The 15,066-nt window shown below is 49.3% G+C and overlaps 2 protein-coding genes across 7 annotated transcripts in view; both read left to right on the top strand.

Annotated features, from left to right (window-relative positions):
* Nucleotides 1–2,330, top strand: part of TULP3 (TUB like protein 3) — a 51,256-nt gene extending 48,926 nt beyond the window's left edge. Inside the window, exon 11 of the mRNA XM_081060880.1 lies at nt 1–2,330. Coding sequence (XP_080917006.1) covers nt 1–134 — 134 coding nt within the window. The 3' untranslated portion in view covers nt 135–2,330.
* An 8,855-nt stretch (nt 2,331–11,185) lies between these two features.
* The window catches only part of TEAD4 (TEA domain transcription factor 4), a 60,402-nt gene continuing 56,521 nt past the window's right edge, over nt 11,186–15,066 (top strand). For 2 of the 6 annotated variants that reach the window (XM_081060192.1, XM_081060190.1), the window contains exon 1: nt 11,651–11,832. The gene's annotated coding sequence lies outside the window, so the exon portion shown is untranslated. Of the gene's footprint in view, nt 11,310–11,647; nt 11,833–13,344; nt 13,474–15,066 lie in introns of those variants that run through there. The other 4 variants (XM_081060191.1, XM_081060194.1, XM_081060189.1 and 1 more) reach the window with 4 other exon arrangements.

Below are 15,066 nucleotides of genomic sequence, written 5' to 3'. Positions count from 1 at the left end.
CTGACTATATAGTCATGCAGTTTGGACGTGTGGCCGATGACGTGTTCACCCTGGATTACAACTACCCGCTGTGTGCACTTCAGGCCTTCGCCATTGGGCTTTCTAGCTTTGACAGCAAGCTAGCTTGTGAATGAGACACAAGCATGCATGGGGCTGGGCTTCCCCCCACAGACCCCTCAGGAGCAGACAGTGGCCTCCCTCTGCCCTCGCCCTAGCATATGAGACAGTCTGCCCCTTTGGAATGATTCCTGAATGATGTATGTGTAGTAAATACATACGTGTGTGTGGACAGTTTAACTGAGGTGATAGATTAGTCAGAGCACAGGGAGGTTCTCATCCAGGGCACTCTGGTAACTCCTGAGGTTACTATTGCCTAGTAGATTCTGTGCCTCGACAGTCACATTCCCCATGCTTGGCAACTTGCAGCTAGAATCAGGTTCTAATGATTAAATACTTGGGTCTCTTGTCTTGAAGACCTTTTCAGAGAGGGACAGTTCCCTAAACTGCCTTTAGTCACCAGGTCTGCAGACCTTTTCCTCAAATGGCCAGGTCGTCTTTCTTAAAACTACTCTGCTCTGTCATTGTGCTGCAAAGGCAGCCGTAGCCGATGCGTGAGCAAACGTGTGGCTGTGTGCCGGTGGGTGTGGCCAGAACCAGGCAGCGGCCAGGCGTGGCTGGCGGGCTGGCGTTCGCCAGCCTCCGCTTCGGGTATGTCTCTGTCATTTCTGGACTTGGGCATCTTCCCAAATGGGCCTGTGCTCATGAGATGGTACGAGTGGGGAACGGATTGTCTCTGGGAAGCAACAGTCCTACGGATTGGATCCAAGGAGACACTCGGCTGTATTCACGGTTATGGAGCGTTGCCTTGTTTTGGTGACAGTGGTTTGTAGAGTATCATCCACCACCAGGACTGGGAAGCCCAAAGCCCGTGATCATTTTGAGTCCACGCAGGTGGCTTAATTCTGCTGTCCTCCCCAGCTTACCCGTGGGAGAAGGCGATGTCAGCTACTTCACCTACCCTAAGAGAAGAGCTAGTGCCCACTGGGAAACAGACCTAGCATTGTCTTTATCAGAGGGAGTGTGGTGTTTGTTTCTTAGAGGGAGCTTGTTGTCCCCTGGGGGCTTAGAAGGTACTGATGTCACAGGGCCCCACCTCCCTTTCTTCCCCCAGAGCAGCTTGGCTGGCACCAATGTCAGTCAAACGTATGGCCACATTTGTAGTCAATGAAGTGAGACTTTTTTATAATTGTCTTAATTTTGGTTTAGACTGAAAGCATAAACTGAAGAGATTGACTTAGTCTAGTTAAGATTAAGAATAGTTTGACAGTTGCCTTCACGCTCAGCCCAGGAGTGCCTCCCACAGCTGTGTAATTGCGGAGCGTTAGTATAGAGGGACACCCACACACCTGTAGACCATGGAAGAAGTAAGAGATCATTACATATTGAAACTTGTCATTGTCATGGTCAAGGGCCGTGTCAGGACAGTCTTCGGTGAGTACCAGCCAGCTGGCTCTTGAAATCTGCAGACCTTGTTGGGCAGAGCTCTGGGCCTTTCTCCCTGATAGAAGTATTGTTAGCTCCCTGAAGCCTGGGTCACTGGCACAGATCAAGCTCCAGTCACTTTTCCTCACAGATCGTGAGAGTTTTGCTGAGTCATTCAGATTATTAGCATCTCCCAACAAATCATGACGCTGCTCTCAGTTGAGCAGTCTCAGAGTGTGTCAGAACCTGGAGAATCCAAGAACTTTGTACGGGCTGCCTCCAGCATCGTTCAACCTCCAAGCCTTTGTGCACTGAGCTGTTTACCAGCGCAAGTCAAGAAAGCAGTGGCTATTGCTGCATTCAATTTCCCTTCTGTGGGCTCCCCTTTTGTCTCACCTCCTTTCTTTCCTTGCTCCCCACCAAATAGCAATGTGAAGGAAGGAGACCTGGGAGATAAGAAGACCCTTTGTTCCTTCCCTACTGGCAAGTGCAACCTGCTTTGTTTTGACACGATTGGTTTCTATCTCAGGCATGCCTCCCATCAAGTGCCTCATTCTAGAAGTGCCCAAAGCCCCTCAGACCTCTGGCTCCACCAGCCTGATGCACTGTCTGATAAGCTGCCCTGGTTGAAAACAGAAAGCTGTCCACTTGTCTCCTGGAAGGGGAGTATCGTGGGCTGACCGGATGGATCTAAGCCTCCTTCTTCCTGCTCGCGCTGGCTCAGACAAGACATATATATATATATACCCAGCTTTATAGACTTACTGCTTGAGTGTGTAGATGATTGGTTTTATATAAGTCATATTTATACCTTTTGTATGCTATAGAAATAAAACATAATTTATATAAGAATGGGAGTGGCACCATTCTTTGCAAAGCCCCACCCCTCACACAGTTCTGTAATAATTTTCATAACGTGGCTACATGGAACTATTCAGTTCTTTGAAGCCATGAAGTGTCACCATAAGCTTTCATCCCAGGGTAGAACAGGAGCCTGAGAAAGACGTCTGATTTTGGAGACTGCCTAGACTCACCATACACATTTTACCAAGAGTTCTGGAAGGATGATGGAGCCAAGAGCCAAGCATAGAGAGAGCTGCAGAAGGATTGATCTTCTGGATGCCTGCAGTGGTCAGCCTTCGGAGTCTTCTTTCCTGATATTGCTTACTGATTCAGCAGAAAAACAAATACCTCATAGTGAAATAGACCCTGTCTCTCACCATTAAGTGTTCACGTTTTAAAGCTACCTTATATGGACAAGTTGAAAAAAGTATGCGTTCACAAGTCTTTATTTACTGGGCTTTGCTACTCTTACTAGTGTCATACTCATAGTGATGAGTCACATGGAAAGAAGCAGGAAGAGCCTAAAATTCAGGATGAGAGCTGGAGTCGGTTTAATTCTTACATCTTGATTTTTCTTTTCATATTCTTTTTGGCTAAGGTGCATGGCTTGCCAAACAAGTTATTTGTGACATAGTTTTATTCATGTTTCAGTGACCAGGAATAATATCAATAGTCATTGACATGAAAGATATCAACAAGTATTATTTAAAAAATCTAAAACAGATCTTGCAAAAGGCTCTTTTTGATCAGAAGTTTAGTAGACCATAAGAGAAATCAACGAGAATCCATTACCTTCTTTTAGATAGCATCATAGGTGCAGAAATAAAGTAATGGTTTGATTGAGGCAAGACCCCTGGGTTCTGGCCCTTTTCCTGCCAGTGATTTGCCACATGCCACTTTCCTCATCTGTAGATGGAGAGGCTTTGAATTGCATCATCTTCAATTTTTGAATTCTACTATTCTCCCCACGCGGGAAACGACCTGGAATTCCTGTGTTTTGAATTGAGCTTTCTGGTAACCCTCTGGCAACTCCGCATTCATAGCTGGAGATTACTGCTTGGAGGAGGACATACAGACCTCCCGAAAAGATCATGGGTGCTTGAGCTAAGGAACTAGAAGGGAGATTCTAAATATGTGTTTTTTGGGAGATTCTGGGATGGTGGGAATGCACGATGTGGGAGAAGTATGATCTTATGCTGAGGAAGCACAGGATCTCAGAGCTGCTTGTTTTTCAACCACTGGTGACATCTTGCTGCATGGAGAAAACCTGGGAATGTTGCAAGCTGCCCTTCTCCTCAGCCTCCACTACTCCTCTGCATAGAGTGGCTCCTGCCTGTGTACTCATCATATGCCTGATACCTGCTGCTTTCCAGTCCATGGCCTTTTTCTAAACTTCCTCATGTGGACCCCAGCTAGGGCTTTGCCAAGCACTGGGCCAGATTGTCCCACCCTTCAGGCACATTTCTTGACTAACAGCACGTTGGGTGGTTTTGCCTTCTTTCCCCACTTTGGTCTCCTAGTTATCATAATCGATGTATATTCTTTAAAAGTCTCACAGTCTTCTTTATAAACATAAAACTTTTCGTCCACAAAGACCTAAGGATACCACCATAAATGCAGGATTTTCCGTTGCTGCTGTCAGAACTTTAGGCCAGCCCTTAATTATACCACAGATGGTTTAATTGCGCCACCAACTGTCCAAGGATGCACATTACAAGTGCCTTAAAATGAGCGCATTGTGTAAAACGTGAGGGAGTCACGAAGGGCTGGGGGTGACTTCGGCAACGGGACCGGGTAATGTACCTACTAAGCACCCCTGTGCTATGGCGTGTCTCTGTTATGAAGGTCTGAGAACTGTAATATTTCTGGAGTTTAGAAACCAATTGAGGTATTTCAGGTAAAATGCCTGGGATCTGGCCCATAGTAAGCATTCAGTATCAATATTATCATTTTCATTAATGTTCTTTTAAAATAGGACGAGGCATGTATCAATTGACTTTTTCACTTACACAGACTGGTTTATAAATGCTCATAGAGCAATTTTAGATGGTTTCAGGGACTATGATGAAAGAAAAGCAGCGTGGCTTATCTGGGTAACAACATCTGTGCTCTAGTCTCAATCCTGATCCTACCTCACAGTCCTTCCTCTGTACCTGTCTCTGTTGCTACTTGAAGGAACACCTGGGCAAAAAATAGCCCTGATGTTAATGGAAGGTTTTAAAATATAGAATGGGCCGCCCCGATTTGTTCTGGCTCTGCCTGGTCTTTCGGTCCATCAGGCCCTAGCTCTTTTGCACGTTGCCTTCTAGCATGGCTGTGGCTCAGGAGTTGGGGTGCAGGAAAAGAGAGTGAACCACATAGAGGGTGAAGCTGGGGGTGGGGGGGAGAGCAAGGTGGGAGTGGCAGCAGGAGTGCTCCTGGTCGGTTACCATCTTTTATTATACATTTTGGTTTAATATCGTGGTTCTGAAGCCTCAGGGTTTTAACAGCTAGTTAAGCACTTTCTATCCAGATTTTGTCCCTTATGATTTTCAAGGATTCCAAGAGTAATAATCCAGTAGTTCTCTCTCTTCTGTAGTCTGGGGGTGGGCAGTAAAGTTACGAAGAAGGGTTTGAGAGGAAAAGAGGGTGACAGGCAGAGGAGGGCTAGGAATTAGATCAAGATCTTAGAAGTGGGGTCTACATGTCATTTCTAGGGTATTAATGCATGCTCAGGACAAACTACATTGTAAGGTAGAAACATGTAAGGTAGAAACATGACCTTAAAAATATGTTCTGATTTTGCTTTTGAGTAGCCTTTTGTTCCATATCAGATGTATAGATAGATACGAATTTTAAATAGTAATAATTTCATATGGTTAAACATTTTTTAAACATGTACTTTTAAAGCCTCCTTCCTCATCTGTCCCCTCTTCTATTTCCCTTCCTGTGTCCTACTCTTATAGTTAACCTTTTAGTTTCTTTCCAGTATATCTTTCCAGTTTCTTTATGCAAAAATAAAAACGTTTGCATAATTTCCCACCCTTTGTGCACAAAAGGTAGAATATCAGATACTAGGCTCAGTAGCTTGCTTTTTTCAGTTAATATATCCTGGAGACATTCCCATGTCAATAAACAGTCCTTCCTCATACTTGTTTATGCTCTACAGTATTTCAGTGCTTTTAACTAGTCCCCTACACATGGACGATTTGCACATTAAGAAATTTTATTGTTTTGAGTATATAGAATTCTAGAGACCCGTGTTAATTATTCCCCCCCCCCTTCTTCCACCTCCCCACCCCTCCAGTTCAAGCCGTTGTTTCTCAGTCTAGTTGTTTAAGACACAGCTCCCTGGCCCATGCTGGTATTATGAGCTTGCGTTCCCCTGGCTGAGATAATCAGTCTCCAGGTGTTGGTGGGCCGCTCGAAATAAATAGCTCACGGCAGCTCTCACCGGCTGCCTGCCGCTCAGACTGGCTGCCAGCCACTCATGGCAGCACACAGTAGCCCACAGCAGCCCACAGCTGCTCAATGTTGGCCTCTGGCCACTCACACTGGCGGCGGGCCCCTCCTGGCAGCACACGGTAGCCCATGGCAGCACAGCAGCCCGCGGCAGTCGGGGCAGCTCAGCTTAGGGAGAGCTGTTGTTCACAATCTTAGCTGTAGAGGGCGCAGCTCGCTGGCCCATGTGGGAATCGAACCGGGGAGCTCAGCGTTAGGAGCACGGCGCTCCAAACACCTGAGCCACTGGGTCAGCCCCCTTGTTATTTATTGTAATGCTCTTCTTTTTTACTCTTCATAACAACTCCCACAACACTGCACCTTCACACTTGATGTCTCCCACAGTTCTGAATTCTTCCTTAGCTCTGCAAGTGGTCCATAGCTGTGCTGTGCAGTGCTACAGCCACTAGTCACATGGAGCTATTTAAATTTAAATGTAAATGAATTAAAATTCAGTTCTTCAGTCAGACTAGCTAAATTCAAGTTCTCAATACCCACATGAGGCTCGTAACTACCACACTGGACATAGTAGATAAAGAACATTTTGTCATTGCAGAAAGTTCTGTTGCAGAGCGTTGGTCCACAGAAATCTCAACTTCAGGTTTTCAAAACTTAACTATCTTCTTACCAATTCTCCTCCCATGTGGAAGTTGTTATTTGTCTAGTTCCCCCATTAGACTATTAATTTGAGGGGCAGAGATTGTGACTTTTCTGTTTATCCCTGGTGCCCACCCAACCACATCCAACCACATCCATCCACGCTCAATAAATACGGGATGAACAGCTGAGTGATGAGGAGACTGAGGCTTATAAGTGTGCCCAAGGTCATAATTAGTGTGTGGCCAAGTTGTTATTCGAACCGCGATTGTTTAACTCTCGAGTAAGCTTATAATACATGACTTGTGTTAACTTTTTATTTTTAAAAATATTGTATCAGTTACTGGAAATGAAAATTTTAGATAAGGCAGGAGGAAGCCTTTCCTCTCTTTTGACATTTTTTTTTTTTAGGAAGTTTCTAGCTATCTGATCCTAAAGACCCCCTGGGAACCTCAGAGAAACTATGGGAATCATGTGGAGACTAACCGCTGGGATCTGGAAACCAACCGTTTTGTTTCAGTCTGGAAATATACTGTATTAGTTTGCTAGGGCTGCCATAACAAAATACCACAGATGGGGTGGCTTAAACAGAAATTTCTCCCAGTTCTGGAGACCAGAAGTCCAGCATCGTGGTGTTGGCAGCTTTGGTTTCTTCTGAGGCCTCTCCTTTGGGCTTGTGGGTGGCCCTCTTCTCGTGTCCTCACTGGGTCTTTCCCGTGTAAGTCGTCTGCATCCTAATTGCTGCTGCTTATAAGGACACCAGTCAGACTGGATTAGGGCCCACCCTAAAGATCGGATTTTAACTTAATCACCTATTTAAAGACCTTATCTCCAAATTCAGTCATATTCTGAGGTCCTGGGCATTAGAACTTTAACATAAAAATTTGGGAGGGGGACACAGATCAGCCTGTAGCTTATAGTGTGCCCTAGATAGTAGACCTAGAGTCCCCTGTCTTTGACATTTCCCTTTGATGAAGAGACAGCAGAACTAATACAGACTGCTTTTATTCTAGAGGGGGGAAAAACTCCACACAACTTTGGTAAAAGTCTGTCTTATCCTTCAAAGCACAAGGTACAGTCCAGTTTGATGGAGTGAAGAGTCGTAAGGAAAAAAGCAAATGGAAATACAGTCTGGGAGGTTAAACAAGAAAAGGAAGCTGAGCGTCACAGGTGACCAAGACTACAGTGGTGGGCATGTCACACTTGTGAAGGAGGGGCGGGCATCGTGGGGAATCTCCAAAGCAGATTTGCCTTCTACCTGAAGGCTAGGAAATAATCTTTCTTTGACTCTGTCTTACTCTACTTCTTGTTAGGCTATTTAATTCAGTTGGAGGTGTTTTGTTTTGTTTTTTAAATGTGGAAAAATTAGGGAAGGGTTAGATATAGAGTTCTAGTCACACTTTCTTCCTCTCATTATAAAAGAAGTAAAGTTACAGAAAATAAATAATAAAAATGGGAAAATAAAGAAATCATCTTGGGGCTGGCTTGGTGGCTCAGGTGGTCGGAGCGCCATGCTCCTAATGCCGAGGTCACCGTGAGTGGCTGGTGGTCAGTGTGAGTGGCCGCCAGGCGGCAAGAGCTGCTGTGAGCAGCCGACTGACAACTGGTGACCAACTGCCTCAGCCGGGAATGCAAGGCTCCTAATACCAGCATGGGCCAGGGAGCTGTGTCCTCCACAACTAGACTGAGAGACAACGGCTTGAACCAGAGGGTGGGGGCGGAAAAAGGGGGGTGGATCCTCTCAATATTCAACCTGTGAGAGATAATCACTCAACTTTTTTTTCAATTTATTTTTCAAAAACAGGATCATCCTTTACTGTTTTTTAATTCCACTTTTCCACATATCATGAATGTTTGGTTTATTAAAAAACATCTTGTTATTAATAGCTGCAAAGAATTTTATCACGTAGATGTGGTTGAATTTGTTTAACACAGTATCACATGGATAATTTGTTTAACTATGACCATGGAGATTGGAAAAACAAAATTTATTAAAGAAACATGAAAGCAATACCTGATAAAATTAATATGTTTTTGACTTCCATTTTGGAGGACAGACAACACAAATACTCTCCCCACGTCAAAATGGGCTCTGACCACACCCCTGTCCTCCATCGCTCATCATCAGGCTTGAGTGGGGATCCATTTGTAGGACTAGGTAGAGTGGTCTGGGTCACCAGGAAGTGAGGGGAGTTGTACATTACATGGTGTCATTTGAGGGGAGCCATATGGGCTAGCTTGATCCAGAGAAATGAAGTATCTCTGCCAATCGATTCATTCCTGAGGGTCAATGAACGCAAGTCCTGTCCCTTAAGAAATGTAAATGCCCCTGGTAAAAGCAGGATGTGTCAGTCTTTAACCCTCCAGAATTTCCACATCTAAGAACTTTCCCCAGAGGGACCTCAACAGCTTAGGAACATGACATGCCTGAAGGCACAGAACTCTCTAGAAGCTTGTAAGGGTATGGACCAGGAGGCTGAAGTCCTGAAGTCACACCATTCCAGCTGATCTATCCAAGATCATTTATGGTCTTGGATAGTTAAAATTTGGAAGGAATAAGCCAGTCTCATCTCCAAATTTCCTCTCATGAGTCTGTGCTGAAGTGACTGACACTCAAATGTTCTGTCTCCATGTTGGAGTCTGTCCTGCCTTCCTCTCAATCCTCTGAATCTGGCTGGGCCCACCTTCCAACTCAACCTCTTGCTCCTTTTGTTTGAATTCGTCTTATCTCAGTTAATGGCACCTCCACTTGTTCCTTTGTCAAATTTAGTGATTTTTTGTTTCCTCTCACCCTCACAGCCAACCTAGTCACCAGTTCTTGCTGATTTTGCCTCAGGACTGTTTCCTAGACCCTTTCCCTCATCCTTAATGTCAGGACCACTGCCCGAGTTTAGGGCCCCTGATTCTCCAAACCAGCCCCAACACTGTTGCCACAGGGGTCCTTCTGATGCGTGTACTGATTGTGTCACACCCGTGTCTAACGGGCCTTTCTGATACCCAAACTCTTCACGGGATCGAATGATCTTCACAACCTGCACCCACGTATGTAACCCATTCTCCCCGTCCTGTTCTCCAGCCATACCAGTTTACAGGACTTCTCTTAACCCCTTGTGTGCACGCTATCACACTTTTGTGGGCAGTCCAGTCTTAATTTGGCAAACTCTCATTTATCCTTTAAGAGCTAGTTCACATGTCACCTCTATAACTTGGATCTCATTGTTCCTTACTTTGGTTTCCCACTGAACTTTGTAAAATTGTCTCTGTCTTCCCATCTAGATTATGATGGCAGCGCAGGGACCTACCCCCGCACTTAGCATGGTGCTCAAAGTCAACAGACACAACAAATGATGGTTACAGTAAATAGCAAGTGCTTACAGTTGGTACTTCATTTGGTCTGTATACTGTCCTGTATTGCATTCTTTTCATGTATATGACGTGACCAGGCCCTGGTGTGTGTGACTCATTATTTAACAAGCATACCAGAATTTATAAATGCAAATGAGCTGCTGCCTTCAAAGCCTTCCCCTTTGAGACTGGATACTGCCTCCAGTGATGTTGTCATTGTTCAAAACACCTTTGGAACACCTCTCTTGGGAACAACGTCAGCATTTCTTTTCAGTATCCTCTGTGGTAGCGATTTTGTTTTCATTTTTTCAATATTTTTTACCCAGTTATCTACCCCAAGCACCAAGCTGGTGCTGGGTGAAAGATAAGATGCATCAGGCATTCCTCAGTCTTCAAGGAAGTTTCTGTTTGGTGAAGGAGATAAGAGCTGGACAACCACTGCAAATCAAGGTTAAGAGATAATACTCCATAGATGTTGGATGTGATTTTTGAAAAAAGCCCAAAGTCCTTCGGTTTCAACTTCCCAACAAGGTGGATGACAGATGTATGTGATAACACACTGCTTTAAGCCAGTGGGTTCTGGAGACTTCCAAATGGGAGCCCAGTACGTTCCTAGCACTTCTCTCCCCCCAAGAGACTAAACTCTTCTGTTTAAAACCCAGACTTCCACTTCACAGCAATGCTCTTCATGTACAGTCTTCCCAGGTAAATGTTAAGCTCTTTGAGGGTAGATGCTGAGGTCTTATCCTTCATCATCGTTTTCACAGTACCTGGTGCACACACATAATACACGTTGGATAGACATTCATTGAGTTACTCTCATGCTGGCCCACGCAGACTTCACAGAGTAGTATCGTTTCCCGTGTGCTATACTCTTTGAAGTGACAGCTCTGCAGATCTGCAAGGGACAGAACAGAACGACTGAAAGACTAATGCCAGAGGGCACGCGGGGGCGGGGGGGGGGGCACTGGCAGAGGACCTGGGACTAGAACCCCCAGTTGCCGCTTCCGGGTTCCTGAGCGGGTGACCCTCGGTGGGAGCCGCGGGGAGGGAGCAGCCCTTTCTGCGCTCCGGGCGCCCCCCTCCCCCGGCCTTTCGCGGACACGTGGGGAGCGAGACGCGGAGCGTGGCAGGGCGCAAGGCCCGAGCCCAGTCCACCCACAGGACCCCCGGGCCCCGGCTAAGAGGAAGGTGCTCAGCTCCTGGGAAAGAGTTGGAGACTCCGCCCGGAGGGCTTGGGAGGAGAAAGAGTCCAAGGGAAAGTTTGTGTGCAGGGCAGCGGCCGAGGCCGGAGCCAAACACTGCGGTCCAAGTCGGGGGTCCGCGCAGCGGGTCCGCCAGCTGCACGCCCACCTCCCGCGCTCGCCGGGCGCCCTCCCGCAAGGCCCCGCCCGCCCGCATCGCAGTCTCCGCCCCGAGGGGCCGGTGGCGGGGCCGCCACTCCCTGCAGCTCCCTCCCCCAGCCGCGCGCATCTCATACCAGCCCTCATTCCGCGCATTCCGGGCTCCCTCCGCTCCGGCCGCAGGCGGGGGCGGGGCGCGCAGCCCGGCTCCGGCCCCAGGTGAGTGAGGGGCCCGCCGCGCCCGGCCGCGTGCTCCGCCCGCTCCGTCCTTTAGGCCTCGCCCCTTCCCGCGCGGGGCCTCCCGGCGGCGCCCTCGCTGCCCCGCTCGCTCCGCGGGTCCCGACGCGTCTCCCGCGGCCCCGTGCGCCCCTCCCCGCGCCCGGCCGTTTCCGCGCGCCCTTCCCCTGGCCGTTGACTCACCGCTCCAGGAATAGGGATCTCCAGTGTTTTCCCGGCAGTCCCGTTCTGGGAAAACTCCTCCCTCCGCGCGCGGGCGGGGAGGCGGCGCCCGGGCTCCGGGGCGCGGGGTCGGCTCGGCCCGCGGCCCCGCCTCCCTCCCCGCCCAGCGAGTCGGCCTCCCGGCGGGAGCCCGCTCTCCGCGCGCTGACCTCCTGTGGGCTCCGCAGAGCCTGCGCCGGCCGCCGGGACCTCAGCGGGCCGCGGCTTCGCGAGTGGGCGCGCGGGGCGGACGCCGTGGACCTGGCTTAGCGCGGCCACCCCGCGTTCCCGCACCCTGGGACCGGTGAGGCTGCGGCGCGGGGACGCGGTGGCACCTCGCCCTCGGCGTGCACCCGGGGGGACGCGTGAGGACAGACCAGGAAGAGAGCTGGGCACGTGGCGGCGGTGCAGCCGCAGGGTCGGGGTGGCGTGCGGGGCGCGTGGGGAGGGGGAGAAAGTCTGGGCAGTGGGAAGGACCGGAGGCGGAACTGAGAACCCCGGCGACGGGACAGGCTCAGCACCCATGCCCCCTTCCTGCAGGGCCCTTTTCAGGTTTGGGACAGAGCCCTGGAGATAGGTGTGCTGGTTGTTTCAGGGCTAAGGCTTTGCGAGAGCCCCGGGGACCTGTGCAAAAGGGCCTGAAAAGTCCCCTGATGGGGACTAATGATCCAGGAGCAGAACTCCTACACCCCAAAGCGAACTTCCCCAGTCCACACGCCCTCTGTGCACCGCTGTGTAAAGGGGCTTCTTCAGACCCAGGGGGTATCTGATTGTCCTGTCTCCCTTAGCTCTGGGTGTACGTGAGGGTGGTCTCGGTGCACATATGACTCACCTGGGCTTCCAGTAGGTGTATTTCTTTGTGTTGAACTTGAGTATATTTCCACTTGAGAAAAGTGCTGTCGGTCTGAAAGTGTGTCTTGAGTACTTGTGTGATGCCCTGTGTCTAAGTATGTATTTTTCTGAGGATGTTGGTTCTGGCTGGGCATGACTGTCCTTCCTCCCTGCGTAACGTGGGCCAGAGACAGTGTCTCTGGTTGTATGTGTGCAGGGATAATTTGCCTGTGGTTGTTGGGGCTTGTGGCCCCCAGGCTCCATTCTCCCTGGACTGGGCAGAGCTGGAGGGAAGCTGTTTTTCTGAGGGAGAGTGGGTTCTTGCTGGGAACTGTTTAGAGAACAAGCTGGTAGAAGGCTAAAGGAAGTTGAGGGCTTTTGTTGATAGGACTACTGGTTATTGATAGATAGAGTTGGTGATGATTGTGGGGATTGACCCTCCACACCCCCTTCCCCTGAAAGAGGAGACCATTTGAATCTTGAGACTTGAATAGACATCACTTTAAAGTTGTCCTCAAGGACAAAGATGAATGGATGTTCACCAGCCTGAACTTTCTCTACTGGTCCAACTCTCCTTGGAGCTACCAGGGCACTCAAGTGGATGAATCCTTCATTATTTACAACTGTATAGACCATTCTGCACTTTCCTATGACAAAGGGAATGACTGGCTCATGTTGGAAATGCTATAGTGCCAGCCTGAGAGGGAGGGACGCCTCTGATTTGCCAGTTGACTGGTGGGGAGGACCTAATGGGTGTCTCAGTTCCCCCTTCTCTTCCTTTCTGCTTTGCTTTCTGTATTCTCTCCATTTTGGAGTTTTACTATCTGAAACATTTTAGAGTGAACTAACTGTGTAGGGGAGAGAGGTGCGATGTCCAGGAGATCACCAGAAGTGACTGCGTGCAGGGGTGGGGTGGGGGGACACAGCAGCCCTGAACTCAAAAGTTCTGCGTTCCCATAAATGGTGACGTGGGCATAATGTTTAGGGCTTCTTGGAAGGAAGGCACAAGGCTCAGAAGCATGGGGACTCTGGTCGCTGCTTGTCCGAGCGCCCGCAGGAGAGGATCCAGAAGCTCTGGCGGGAGCCTCCTCACTCGCTCACCTGCGTAGGCCAGGTGAGCAGCTGCGGCTTCCAGGGCGCCTGGTGGAAAGGCAGCATTGATGCAGTGGGACGTGCACATGTTTGGGGTCAGACATACGTGGGAACACATTCTGACCATTACTCACTACCTTTGAGGCTCTCAGGCTCATCACACTTGTGAGTAATATGGGAGGGGGGTTAATTAATGTCTGTCCAGAAAGTTTGTTGTGAAACTTCATTATTTGCAAACTGCCTAGCACAGTGCGTGGCACAGCCAGGGGACTCAGTAGCCAGATTCCCATGCTGATTTCAGCATGGAATGTCTTTCTTATTGGGGACTAATCGGAACACCCTTTGCTAAACCCTGCCCTGTTCATTCATGTTTCTTCAGCAGACATGAATCCAGAATTTACTATATGCCAGGCCCTGCACCGTGTTCTTCATCCTTAGGAACCAGGGTGACTAGTGGCGCAGGTGGCGGTGGGGGCAGACCATCACAGGGGCGTACAGGGCCTCCAGCTCCTTCCGAGGTTCTAATTCCTCTTTTGCCTTGACCCCAGGTGAACTTGCTGAACATTATTGGACACTCCAATGTCAGCATCTACGTCCCTCATATTAAAGACGGGGAAACTGAGGCCCCTCGAAGGATAGTAGTAACCTGTTTAAGATTCCACAACCCGTGAGTTGCAGACGTGGGACTAGAATCCACTCTGTCTTCACTTTGCATTCTGTCTCCTGCTCTATGGATCCCAGTGCTCAGACCCCTTGGCCACCGTCATCTAACGGGGTGAAGGCTGAAACAGCCTGACTGGGGTGATGTCATCTCGTGGCTCAGTAAGGTTGTTAGGAGACAGAAATAACTCGCCTCTGTCCCAACAGAAAGCAGCCTTTTGAGTCTGAGAATGTCACCTCTCGAAGGGTCCCTCGAGAGGTCTTTAAAGTGCACTCTCCCTTCTCCCTGGTCTGCATATTACTTAGCCAGGTGAAGAAGGGTCTCTATCAGTCGAAGGTCTCCTGCGATGCTGATGTCTGCTTCCTGTGGCTTCCATTCTGGAGTCCTGGGCTGGTCGGGGACTGTCGCAGAGCAGTACATGTTGCCTAACCTGTGGCTTCTCTCTTCTTCCTGTGGAGGTGGAGGATGTGCGTCGCACTTTGCCCCACTGCCTCTCCTGTCGCTGAGGTCGGTCTGGGGGCAGTGGGAAATTCAGGGCTTGTCAGGGTGGCTCTACCTCGCCGGTCTTCCTTTGCCCCCCATGACCCTTTGGCAGGGGTTGTTGGGACAGAGCTCCTTTTAAAGCTCTGAAATTGGAGCTGAACAGCTGCTCTCCAGTCCCTCCTCCCTCCCCCGGGGGTTTAACCGGCTCAGGGGCCCAGGTGGAGGTGGGGGCAGGGCTTTGTCCCCGGGCAGGGCAGGGTCTCTAACTCCTGTGTTCTGATTCCAGCTTTGCTTTGACCTCCTGAAATGGCAGCTCTTCCCTTGCTTCTGGGTTTTCCAGCTCGATATTGGGGAGATTCCACTGATCCCCTGTGTGAGACGGTCCTGAGCCTCCCGCTGGTAGTGACTGGATCTTTGGGAGCATTTCTTGCCACTGGAACTCTAGTCCCTAAGATCTGTGCCCATACCTCC

The sequence above is a fragment of the Rhinolophus hipposideros genome (genome assembly GCF_964194185.1).
Source record: "Rhinolophus hipposideros genome assembly, chromosome: 9".
NCBI classification, from domain to species: domain Eukaryota; kingdom Metazoa; phylum Chordata; class Mammalia; order Chiroptera; family Rhinolophidae; genus Rhinolophus; species Rhinolophus hipposideros.
This window is presented reverse-complemented; position numbering and strand designations above follow the sequence as displayed.